This window comes from Stomoxys calcitrans, chromosome 3, assembly GCF_963082655.1.
Source record: "Stomoxys calcitrans chromosome 3, idStoCalc2.1, whole genome shotgun sequence".
Lineage (NCBI taxonomy): Eukaryota > Metazoa > Arthropoda > Insecta > Diptera > Muscidae > Stomoxys > Stomoxys calcitrans.
This window is the reverse complement of record NC_081554.1, coordinates 6,451,689-6,462,992: the sequence shown is the minus strand read 5'-3', so window position 1 is coordinate 6,462,992 and position 11,304 is coordinate 6,451,689. Positions and strand designations below refer to the sequence as shown.

General features: G+C 40.7%; 1 protein-coding gene across 3 annotated transcripts in view; it reads right to left on the bottom strand.

Moving 5' to 3' along the window:
- Positions 1–4,209: 4,209 nt before the first annotated feature.
- Positions 4,210–11,304, bottom strand: part of LOC106080816 (transcription factor hamlet) — a 102,104-nt gene continuing 95,009 nt past the window's right edge. For all 3 annotated transcript variants that reach the window (XM_013242385.2, XM_013242387.2, XM_013242389.2), the window contains 2 exons: positions 7,565–8,590; positions 4,210–5,849 (listed from right to left, as the gene is read on the bottom strand). In XM_013242385.2, the coding sequence (XP_013097839.2) occupies positions 4,680–5,849; positions 7,565–8,590 (2,196 nt within the window). In that variant the 3' untranslated portion in view covers positions 4,210–4,679. The remainder of the gene's footprint in view (positions 5,850–7,564; positions 8,591–11,304) is intronic.

Here is an 11,304-nt window from a genome sequence, read left to right as displayed (position 1 = left end):
TCTTTAAAAAAATTTCATCAAAATCGGTTGTAAATAGGAGTCAAATAATATAAGAATTGGAAGACACAGTGACGCAGTGGCATGTCCACCTATGACGCTGAACGCGTGGGTTTAACCAAGTTCAGTGTTCAGAAAAACATTTATTAAGATTTTTTGTATGGAAATATTTTATTTTTATGTTGTCTTTAAAAAAATTTCATCAAAATCTTTAGAAAACAATTCTTAAAAATGTTTTCGTTAGAAAAAATTATTTAGGCGGCCAGAGCCTGAGAAAAAAATTTAATTTTAAGTTAGAAAACAAGTAAAAAGGCGCCTTTTATGCACCCAAAACCTTAAATTGAGGGATCGGTCTATATGGCAGCTATATCCAAATCTGGACTGATCTGTGTCATATTGCACAAGTACGTCGAGGGGCTGAACTTAACTCACTGTTCCAAATTTCGGCGACATGGGATAATAAATGCGCCTTTTATGGGCCCAAAACCTTAAATCGAGAGATCGGTCTATATGGCAGCTATATCCAAATCTGGACCGATCTGAGGCAAATTGAAGAAGAATGTCTAAGGGCCTAACACAACTCACTGTTCAAAATTTCGGCGATATCGGACAATAAATGCACCTTTTATCGGTCCATATGGCAGCTATATCCAAATCTGGACCGATCTGGGCCAAATTGAAGAAGGATGTCAAAAGCACTACTCATTGTCAATAAATACCTTTTACTACTCATTGTCAACAAATACCTGGTCTCCAATACCTTTCATTAGATACCCTTATTGTGCCCATCGGTCTACTTTCGGATATGGGTGTCGTTTTTCGATATCTAAAAATCATATGGCCTATGTTTTCTTCCAGACAGACGTACACAATCTATGAAAATTTTCCAATGGCGTTTTTGAGGGGTGGCGTGACTCCTATACTTCGATATGATTTTGTATGCCAGATTCGAAATCTACTCCCAAATACCTTTCATTTGAGCCCCATATTGAAATGAACGTCCAATATATCTGTTTGGGGGAGTTTTGGGGTTAGGACGGCCCGATAGGTACTTAGACTCAAATTAGTATCATATTCGTATTCTACTCTCTAATACTTTTGATTTGATACCTATATTGTTCCGATCGGTTTCCTTCCAGACCAACCTACACAATATGCGAAAATTTCGAGAAAATCGGTTCTGCCATTTTCCAGTCTATACAATACAAACAAACTGAGTCCCATATATCCGTGATTGGCTAATGTGCACATTTTGGGCGTTTCTTGGGGGGTGGGGTGACCCCCTTTATCACGACATGAATTTGTATGGCAGATTCGTTATCTACTCCCGCATACTTTTCATTTGATACCCATATTGTCCTTATTGGTCCACTTTTAATTTTGGGTGGTGTTTTTGGGGTAACGGTGGAGGGTCCGCCCCCTTCCGTTATCAATCAATTATAAAGCCTATTCCTACTTCCTGACCATATTCGTAATCTACTCCCGACTACCTTTCATTTGAGTCCCATATTGTCATGATCGTCAAATAAACCTAATTTAAGGGGTTTTGGGGCTGGAGAGGCCCCCGGGCACTTGGACTCAACTTTCATTATGAAATTCGTACTCTACTCTTAAATACCTTTCATTTGAATCCTATATTGTCCCGATTGGTCCACTTTTATTTTTAGGTAGTGCTTTTGGGGTAAGGGGGAGGGTCCGCCCCCCTCCCGATATCAAAAAATTATAAAGCCTATGTATCCATCCAGACCAACCTACACAATCAGTGAAAACTTCAAGGTAATCGGTTCAGCCGTTATTGAGTCTATACGGAACAAACACACAAACGGACATACATGAACATTCCACTAAGGAGCAGGGGCAAACAGGGCAGAGTGCAGTCCGATTCAAGTTTAAGCTCAATGATAAGGGGCCTCCTTTTTATAGCCGAGTCTGAACAGAGTGACGCAGTGCGACACCTCTTTGGAGAGCAGTTTTTCATGACATAGTACCTCACAAATATTGCTAGGAGGGCAAAACCCTGGCTGAAATTTTTACTGATTGTCTCGCAAGGATTCGTACCGAGACGTGCCACGTCATAGGCGGACATGGTAACCTCTGCGCTACGGTGGCCTCCATAGAAAAGAGGTCGTTGCTGATATATTTTCCGGGCTTAGTATTTGGGGGACCACCTCAATCCCCAATACACCCCTAAATCAGACATCATTAGAATATCGGACTGAAATAAAGTATTTTAAGAATGGATTAAATCTTACTTCCAAACTTAAAATCGTAGACCAATAAAGATCATATGGGATTCAGATAACGGTACTTATGTTCGTAGCATGGTAAATGCAAATGCAAATTTTGCCCATGAACATTCCACTAAGGAACATATCAATGAGTGCAGTCCGATTCAAGTTTAAGCTCAATGATAAGGGGCCTCCTTTTTATAGCCGAGTCCGAACGGCGTGCCGCAGTGCGACACCTCTTTGGAGAGAAGTTTTACATGGCATAGTACCTCACAAATGTTGCCAGCATTGGGAGGGGAAAACCACCGCTGAAAATTTTTTTCTGATGATCTCACCAGGATTCGAACCTAGGCGTTCAGCGTCATAGGCGGACATGCTAACCTCGGCGCTACAATGGCCTCCGAATTTTATATATAATATAATTTAATAAAATTTTTTGATTAGAATAATTTTAATTTAAATTTTTTCTTTAGACAAAATCATTTTGTTTGGCGCCCGCGCCCGAGGGTCGCCCCCTTCCCCTGGCTACGTCCCTGCCTGCCATATATGCCTATCTCCCGATTTATGGTAATGGCCCTATAAAATATGCATTTACTAGCTGAGTTCGCTGACATTTAGCAAAGTGAGGACTTTCAGCATTCGCACTGGGTGGTTAACATATATCCCACGTGGAGGTTAACCAATAGGTTAGCTCAGCTGAACTGAGTTTTGACCTGTTCAACTTCTTAAAGCAATTGATGATCTTTCCAGTAAGCATGACCCAAAGAAAAAATGTCGAAACTCATTTGAATTTTTGTATAATTTTTTTTTTGTTTAAATTTTATTTTGAATAATGATTTTTATAATTTTTGTTTTCAGTTTTCATTTTGAAATTTATTATAAATTATGAAAATAAAGATACAAATCGAATAATTGGTAAAAAAGGAAAATCATAAAAAAATACAAAATAATAATAATAATGATAATAGTATTAATGGGATAACTTACTTAACAGTTATTGCTATATGCGCTATAAATAAAGGACATCACGTAGTACATCCATCAACTACTCCCAATTGTACATTCATTAAGATTTTAATTTAATTAAAACTAACGAAACGTTTCACTTAGAAATAAAACAAAAGAAAAAAGAAGAACAAACGATTCTTAGGGGAATTATTTTCTAGAAATTAATTTAATTTAATTTGTTTGGTTGATTGATTGATGGAATCCTCTTTTGGTAGACCAATATAAACAAATCTTAAATATGCTACTAGGCTCCATGCTATATGTGGGGGTATTTTTTGTGTCTTTAGTTTGGTTTTTTTTTTTTTCAAGGAGGTGATTATGTACAAAACTTCTGAAGAAAACTAAAACACTTCAACATGCATTTTCTTTTCTTCTTTTTTTCTTTCCTTGTATTCACATCTTAAATTAAGATTTCTGTGTGGGGCAAATAACAAAAACTTAAATCAATTGTATCTTTAGTCTAAGATCAACCCAACCCAAGCCATTGTCAGCATCATCCCTCTGACGCCCTCTGGCCCATCAGTTAGCCGAGATGGTAGCTGTTTGGGGCGTAGCCGCTGTTGTTTCATTGTTCGATTTAAATTAAAATAAATAAATAATAGATGAATTCCGAATAGGATTTCAATTCTCAATTTGGATTTGGACTTGGGGCAGAGGGGATGATTGAAGCCATAATAAGAGTATCTCTGTTGTTGTTGTTGTGTTTTTTATGTTTGCTTTGGGTTTTGTTTTTCTTGATTTCGGTTGATTAAACAATGCAATTCAATTTCGTTTCATCAATAGTGTGTGTGTGTGTGTGTGTGAGTGTGTGTGTATTATTTGTGGTATGTTTTGTTTTTTTGCTTCACTTATTTGAATGAATTTCTATAATATTTGCTATGTATATGGTGTTTTCTTAATAACTAAGATTTTTTGTTTGTTTGTTTATGCTTTGCTTTTTTGACTTTTTCTCTTATAGGAATTAAAAAGATAACGCTTAAGTATTAAAAAAGTTGTTGTTGTTGTTGTCTAATTCAAAATGCTTAACACTACAATTAGTACATATGTACAGAAAACACACTGGCAGGCGAGCTTATTAGCCTATGGGTGACTCCACCATAAATGCCATGATATTTAAATTCAAAATTATTTTCTGCAAAATGTTAATGGCCAACTGTTGGCTTTTTTTTGAAGTATCGCCTGGTTTATGGAGTGACCTATATACACATGTCTTGCCATCATTTACTCTTACACTCACGCAAACTCATTATTAATGATCTTCCAATTCTGATCAATGCGTCGATTAGAATTTACAATTCCATCAACTTGTGTGGGGGCGTGTTGGCCACTGGCAATTAATCATGCAAGCACAAGAAGGTGGTGGTGGTGGTGTCGATGATGAAGTTGTTTCAGATCATGGGGTGTTAGTTATATGACTTCCTGTTCGTCATTCATTCATCGCTGTGTCTATTGCTCCTCCTCAGCCGAGGCATCATGCTGCTGACCCAGTGCCTTGCCTTCACCTGTCTGTGGTTCTGCCGACGAAGGTCTGGAGACCGAAAGCTCGTTTTCTCCCTCACTGCCATTGTAGTCGGTGTCATTCTCGCCATTGCCCATGCTGGTGGGTGTGTACAGCTCCTCATTGTAGGTAACCCGATCCATGAAGTTGCGTATTTCATCGAAATACGAATCATCACGATCGGCCTCATTCGAGGAGGGTGAATCGCTGATGGCCAAACCGGTGGATTCGGCCTCATGCTTTTTGAGATGGCGATCCAGGTTTGTCTGCTGGCCAAAGCATCGGTCGCACAAATGGCAGCGGAAAGGCCTCTCTTTGTTGTGTATATTGCGCACATGCCTTTGCAGGTTAGAGGATATGCTAAAGGCCCTATCGCAGTACTTGCAGGTGTAGGGTTGTTCTCCCGTATGCGTCCTGAGGTGGCGTGTTAAGTTAGCCGATCGTGGAAATACCTTGCCACAGAATTTGCATGTGTAACGATCTTTTAGTTTGCCAGACTGATGGGCGGCGGCCATTACGCCCGACGACAGCCCCCTAAGGGCCTCACGAAAAATTGGCTCGGGCGGAAATGGTTCACCTCTAGCGCGCAACGCATTGGCATCAAAGGCCGGCCGCTCGCCCATTAGTCCTAAAAAAGGGAACGGACGTTGAAAAGCCGATTCCAATGCGTGTGTGCGATAGAGTTCATCCAAGAGCATGGGATGTATGGGTCTGGGGCAAGTGGGTGGCATGGCTGGTGTTGGACCATGTTCGCTGGTGCCGCTTGTGTTGCCCCCATTGCTGGGTGGTGAGGGTGATGGCGTGGGTCCTGGCGATGCTGTGGGTGTTCTGCTGATGCTGTTGTTGAAACTTGACTGGAAAGAATTTTTTTTCTTGGGTGGCTCATAGCTTTCGGCATTGCTTAGTTCTCCGTTAATGGCAATGGGACTTTGCGCTCTAGGACTTGATTGACTATTTTGCTGAGGCATTGATTTGTGGCTATCTTCCTCGTGACTGTCACGGGATTCCGATGATTGGCGTTTGCGTGACACACTCAAATCCAAAGGCAATTCTGCTGTAGTTGAGGTCTTGGTTTCGGGCTCATGGCGAGGTGATACAGAGACAATATCAATGGATTTCTGCAAAACGAAAAAGAAAAAGTTAATAAGTAAGTTAAACATTTTTTTTCTATATAGAAAGAAAACAATTTGGAAAGCCTATAGTTTTTCAGCATAAAGGGCAGGGTTTTAAAATTTTCTAAATTAATCTTTAAATATTTTTCAGAAGCAAAAAAACTTAAATTTAAGTCTGCAGGGATGCAAATGCCAGAAATTTTGCTCGTGCACCAAGAAAATCTTACTTTTTACATTTTTCAATGTTCGAAATTCCTACTGTCCCCTACTACTATACGTCAAAATCGAAAATCATGTAAAGTTTAACATTCCAAAATGAAAAACCAATCTGGAGTTCATAGTCTCCAAAGGCACCACCATGCCACATGGATCATAATGCCCGCCAAAGACACCTGGGTCTGGGTTCGAATCCTGGCGGGAACATCTGAACTTTTTTGGCGGTGTTTATTCATTTTAATAGTTCTGACTTGGAGGCCACCGTATCGAAAAGGTTTGCATGTCCGCCTATGGCGATAATATCGGAAAAGATGTTTCCTCTCCTATTGCTGGCGACATTGCCATGCATAGAAGCCATGTAAAAACTTCACTCCAAAGATGTGTCGCCCTGTGGCATGCCGTTCGGACTCGACTAATAAAAGGGGGTCTTTTATCATTGAACATGAACTTTAAACGGGCAGCACTAATTGATATGTGAGAAGTTTGCCCCAGTCCCTTAAGAGCATGGTCATGGGCAAATTTGCATTTGCTTTAGTTCCGACGACCTTTGTAAAGCATTCAGCCATATATTTATAACGTAAGAACTAGTGAGTGGGTAGGTTAGGGCAGGGTAGGTTTTGGTGGCAGTGTTTTTTTTTTAAGAAACTCACTTAGACAATTTTAGTTCATTATGATACCACAGTAGTGACAGACCGGGCCTGAGGAGGCAATCGAACTCACCACCCCTGTATTGGTAATCCAAGCACGCTGCCAGGGCGATCTAGTAAGTGAATAACCACCGCAGAGAGATTCTATTCCGATATTCTCGCCAGGATTCGAATCCAGGAGTTTAGCGTCAAAGAAGGACGAACTGATTTATGTGCCATAGTGGCTCCATCGGAACCCATCAATTTTTTAAATAATTAGTTTTTCCACCCCAGTAGCCGAGTTGGTAGCGTGCTTGGATTACCAGTGCAGGGGTCGTGGGTTCGATTCCCGCCAGAAACCTTGGTCTGTCGCTACTGTGGTATCACAATGGACTTCAAATTGTCTAAGTGAGTCTGTAAAGGACTGCCACTCTTATCTAATCTAGCCTAACCTTTTCCAAGGTTTTTTAATTTTGACGTATAGTATAGTAAGATTTTCTTGGTTTTTCTTGCTGCAGACTTGAACTAAAAAAACCATTCATGCCTCTCAGACTAAACGGTTAAAGATGGCCCCTTATCGATAGGCAGCACTACTATTAACATTAGAGATGTCTTTGAGCTGTTCCTTATTGAAATGTTCGTAAGCAAATTCGGATTTATAGTTTTCCGACGGAGAATGGTTAATAATATTATCCGACTAGGAAATAATTCGTTGCTATATTCCTACTGTACCCTCCTACACAAGGTTGATATCCCCGTTTTCTTTTAATTGATTCACTGGGCTGATTTCCAAAAACACTTCAGAACGCTTTGGCTCTCCTAATATGAATTTTTTTTCCCAAGTTGTAGTGCAATTTTTATTTTGTTGTCCTCACTTACCTTATCCTCATCATTGTGCCGCGACACATTCTCCTCCTCTTCGTCATCTATTTCGCTGGGATTTTTGGAGACACTTTCCTCATCTCCCTCCTCTTTGGGTTCAGTTTTTAATTCTACCACCGAATTGGATTCTTCATCGGAGCTATAGTGTTTTAATTCCTTTTTCAATTTCTTCGAATTGCAGCTGGCCGTTGGCGAATGCTCTGCGGTGGAGTTGCGTTCCATCTTCAGGTCCATTTTCATGCGTGGACTCTCCTCCCGTTTGGGCAATGGCAATCCGAATCCCTCGTGACTGGCCATGCCACTCACATCCTCCTTGGATGTGTGGGCAGTTACTTTGCTGTGATTTGCCGCCGCATGCTGAGAAACTGGTGATCGCATTTGTTGCTGCAGCCTTAGGTCTATATTGGGCTTGGGGAACATCAGGGGGAAACTGGGCGCTTGGACGGCAGGTGCTTGCGGGAACATACCCTGCAGGCCATAGGCCATGGCTGGTGGAAATGCCGGGAAATAGGGGGAGCGCATGAATAGCGAGAAGGGATTGGGCGGTGTGGCCATATTATTGGGAAACTGTGATACTCCGTTGGGGGGTCCGTTGGCTGAGCCGCCGTTGTTTCTTGCTTGCGCCGTTGTCTGGGATTGGGCCGAATGGTGTAGGGCCGGATGTGTGTGCGGCAGGCTGGGTGGCAGTCCTACTCCTGGCGGTGGCACGTTGGTCGAATCGCAGAAACGCTTGTGCTTGGACAACGAGGTAACCGTGCTGAAGCTCTGGCCACACTTGTTGCACTTGATTTGCATGCGGCAATCGGCGTGCATGCGCTTGTGGCGGCACAGATTCGAGAACTGGGTGTACGCCTTAAAGCAGACCTCACACTGGAATGGCTTGATGGAGGAGTGTATGTGCGTATGTTGCTTCAGGCCTGATGAAGTAGCAAATGTTTTGCCGCACTCGGGACAAGCGTGACTTCTGGCACCAATGTGGTGGGCACGAATATGACGCTGTAGATTCGATGGATCACAAAATACCTGCAAATGATCGAGAAGAAAAAAAAAACAACAACAACAGCAATGAAAAATAAGAGAATTAGATAATGTTACCACTTCAATTGTATGATCGATATTGAATGTGAGTATGTGTATGCGTAAGGGTAAGTGCGAGAGCACATCTGTGTGTGAGTGGGTGTGTGTGTGTATGGGTGAAGTGAAGAAAAATACTGTTAACGGTTTGAAAGTTTAAAAGCCAAAATCAATCTCTTTTTTTTTTTTTGAAAAGAAGCAACGAACGCTCAAACAATCAGTCAAGAAACAGGCCTAGCTCTTGGCTACCGTATGACAAACCTTTGGGGGTCCAACTACAATCACCCACAGCCTTATGCTGTGTGTGAGTGTGTGTGCGCGCGTTTGTGTGGTATGTAAAATACCTTTTAGAGGACAAATCAGGCATTGAGATGTTGTTGGTATTGTCTAGGCTACTGCTACCGCGCTGGCCTAGCCAAGCCAAACGAAAGCAAACGAAAACGAAAATCGAATCAATCAATCATGGCAACAACACCGACCTATCGATCCACCGACACCACATCAGACAATGTCCGAGTCTGGCAGGCAGTGGTGGCAAATGAGTGAATACCCTGCGCCTAACACCATTTAGCCACAAAAGCCAAATAGCCACAGGCAGCCGCTGCGGCAGCTACTGCTACAAGCCTCTTCTTGGCCACGGAACTCACACCAAGCTTCTCTTTCTTTATCTCTGCCGCTATTTGATTCTCCAACTCTGCGTTATGATACAATCGATTGTTGGCTTACGCTGGAATTTCGTTTGCAAGCAACAGACCTAAACGGATCTGCCAAACTGAAATCTAAATCCCAAACATCTAAGCTGGGCTCATGCTCGTACAAACGATTGTCACTTGAAAGAGCCCTGAAGATTACGCAAATTAAAGAAATTGAGAGATAGCTCAGGGGCGTAGTCAGATAGCGGAGGCTAGTGGGGGCGAGCAGCTATTGGTATTTTTCCTAACCAAAGTTTCAACTATTATCAAATTTAAATAAAAAAAACCTACTGCACTCGTCTACTACGAAGAAAAGAAAAAGAAACTATTGTAAATATTATATTGATATTCTTAAAGAAAAAAGGAACTGTAGGAAAATTCCTACTGAACCCATCTACTAATAAGAAAGTAAAAAAATCACAGAAGACTATTTATATACATAAAAAGCTAGCTTTTAAAATACTCATAACATATGTAATGACTTTTAAATACATTTGTTATGGTAGTAGAATGGTACAGTAGGAACACAGTCGTTTAATATTTTTTTTGTCAGTCCGTTTGTCGGTTATCTAATACTGACAATATACTGAAATGTGTTTTAAAATGTATTTGAGCGAAAGATTCCTTACATAAAGTGTGAGTTTTTAATCGTTTATAAAAATCGAAATGAATTTTATATACACTTGTTGGGGTAGTAGATGGGTACAGTAGGAATGCAACAATTTTTAATTATACTTAGCGCATTTATTGGAAGTCATCTCATGCAAAATTTCAGCTTAATCGGATGAGAATTACGCGCTCTATTGGCTCAAGAAATCAAGATCCCAGATCGGTTTATATGACAGCTATACCAGAATATGAACCGATTTGAATTATACTTAACACAGTTGTTGGAAGTGATACCAAAACCTACATGCAAAATTTCGGTCAAATCGGACGAGAATTGCGCCCTCTAGAGGCTCAAGAAATCAAGACCCATGTTCGGTTATACGGCAGCTATATCAAAACATTGACCGATTTGACCTATACTCTGTTTCCATCTACCTGCTTAAGAAATTAATTTTTAATTATGATATTTATTGTTTTTCGTTCAATAAATATTGGTAGTAGTAGAGGACCGTAGGGACATGGTAACCATAAAATATTTTTTTCATGATTTCTTTGCTACCCTTTTTTCCTACGCCTATGCTTTAACGTTATATGTATGCGTACTTGCGAGAGAGAGACCACATTTAAATCAGCCCATCAGACAACCACACACTTGGCTTATAACACTCCCACCTTTAGCCAACCGCTAGCCATCCATTATTGATCACCAAGTGAGTGATCCATACAATTGTTGGCCATCAATTGTTACAATTGTCGCCTTCCAAGAGTGTGCGCGTCAAGCCATCCGCCGTTATTCAGATGAAACCCTTTCAGGCATTTCAGTCCGTCCTTCTGTTTCTGTATGTCTGTCTGTACATTCTCGCCGGACCAGATGTCTGTCTGCGCACACACACTGACATTTGTGGATAATTTTTGTACACAAATTGTTGATTTAGCCTCTTGTTATTTGGTCTGCCTAATCATGCTGTCATAAAAATCAAAATTCAAAAGTTTCGTTACTATTTTTTCGTTTTCTTTCGTAATAGGGGTAGGTATAACAATTATGGGGAATGTTGAAATTTTGCTAACGGAAGAGAATTTTTTTTAAATTTTTGATAAAAAGAAGGTAGAAAGGAAAAAAAACAACTCCTCTTACGCAAAAAAGGGATAAAAGAAAAAATATGCTCTGCTATTAGAGCGATATCAAGATATGGTCCGGTTCGGATCACAATTAAATTATATTTTGGAAAACTGTGTAAAATGTCAGCCAATTCGGATAAGATTGCGCCATTTGGGGGCTCAAGAAGTAAAATAGAGAGATTGATTCATATGGGAGCTGTATCAGGCTATAGACCGATTCAGGCCATGATAAACACGTATGTT